At 56.5% G+C, this 1359-nt stretch overlaps 1 protein-coding gene across 1 annotated transcript in view; it reads left to right on the plus strand.

The window, feature by feature from the left end:
- ENG (endoglin) overlaps positions 1-1359 on the plus strand; it is a gene marked incomplete at its 3' end in the record, with an annotated part of 33542 nt that overhangs the window by 19580 nt on the left and 12603 nt on the right. Inside the window, exon 4 of the mRNA XM_021714788.1 lies at positions 298-438. Coding sequence (XP_021570463.1) covers positions 298-438 — 141 coding nt within the window. The remainder of the gene's footprint in view (positions 1-297; positions 439-1359) is intronic.

Below are 1359 nucleotides of genomic sequence, written 5' to 3' on the forward strand. Positions count from 1 at the left end.
GAGGGAGGGAAGGGAGGGAAGGGAGGAAGAATAGGAAGCCTTGATGGACTGTTGGATGAAGTTCAGGCTTATTCCATTTTTTTCCCTCTTTCGATTGCTGGGACTCCGTCCTTCATTCACTCAACACATATCTCCCCAGCACGTCCCGAGGGCCAAGCATTCTCGCACACTGGGAGGCAAGGGCCAACAGGCCAGGCAGGAGCAGAAGCCAGCGGGACGCGCGTCCTAGCTACCGATCCGGGTGGCACGACCTCGGTGAGCCTGACTAGCTGTGTGTGTCTGTCCTCTCCCCCTCAGGGCCTGTTGCAGCTGGAGCTGACTCTCCAGGCAGCTGAGCAGAACGGCACCCGGCCCCGAGAGGTGCTTCTGGTCCTCAGCGTGCACACGAACGTCTTCCTGCAGCTCCAGGCCCCGGGACTCCCCTTCCACTTGGCCTACGTGAGTGTGCTGCCTCCACTGTCAGGCTGAGGCACTGACCGTGGGCGGGGTCTGCTGTCCTCCCTGTGGGCCGCTGTCTCCCCCCCAGACCCGGCCCTGCTTCTCCTCTTCGTTCCGACCCTTTTCGCAAGGGCCCCTCCTGGGGAGTCCAAGGGCCCTGTCAAAGAGAACCCAGAGGGCAGCAGGACCTGGGATAAAGGGTCCAGACCAGGAGATGGGAGTCAGGTTGCTCTGCAACCCTGGCCCACTCGAATCCCTCGCAGAGCTTCAGCTTGCCTGTCTGCCCAGTGAGACAATTGATATTTCATAAAATAATCTTCTCAGGCTGGGCCCAGTACTTTGGGAGGCCGAGGCAGAAGGATCACGTGAGCCCAGGAGCTCGACACCAGCCTGGGCAACATACAAAAACCTCGTCTCTACAAAAAAAGTTTAAAATTAGCCAGGCATGGTGGCATGCACCAGAGTCCCAGTTACTTGGGAGGCTGAGGCAAGAGAATTGCCTGAACCCAGGAGGTCAAGGCTGCAGTGGCCATTACACTCCAGCCTAGATGACAGATTGAGACTGTGACTCAAAAAAAAAAAAAAAAGATTTCCATTGCCTTTGAAAAAGTTGCATGCCGGGCATACTGGCTCATGCCTGTAATCCCAGCACTTTGGGAGGCAGAGGCAAGAGGATTGCCTGAGCTCAAGGGTTTGAGACCAACCTGGGCAACTTGGCAAGACAAAAAAATCCAAACATTCGCTGTGCATGGTGGCGTGCGCCTGTAGTTCCATCCAGCTACATGGAAGGCTGAGGCGGAAGGATCGCCTGAGTCCAGCAGGTCGAGGTTGCTGTGACTTTGGGCGTGCCACAGCACTCCAGCCTGGGCGACAGAGTGAGACTCCAACTCAAAAAAAAAAAAAAAGAAAAGCCGGGCTCGG

This window comes from Carlito syrichta, unplaced genomic scaffold (genome assembly GCF_000164805.1).
Source record: "Carlito syrichta isolate Samal-C Ts95f unplaced genomic scaffold, Tarsius_syrichta-2.0.1 Scaffold97051, whole genome shotgun sequence".
Taxonomy (NCBI): domain Eukaryota; kingdom Metazoa; phylum Chordata; class Mammalia; order Primates; family Tarsiidae; genus Carlito; species Carlito syrichta.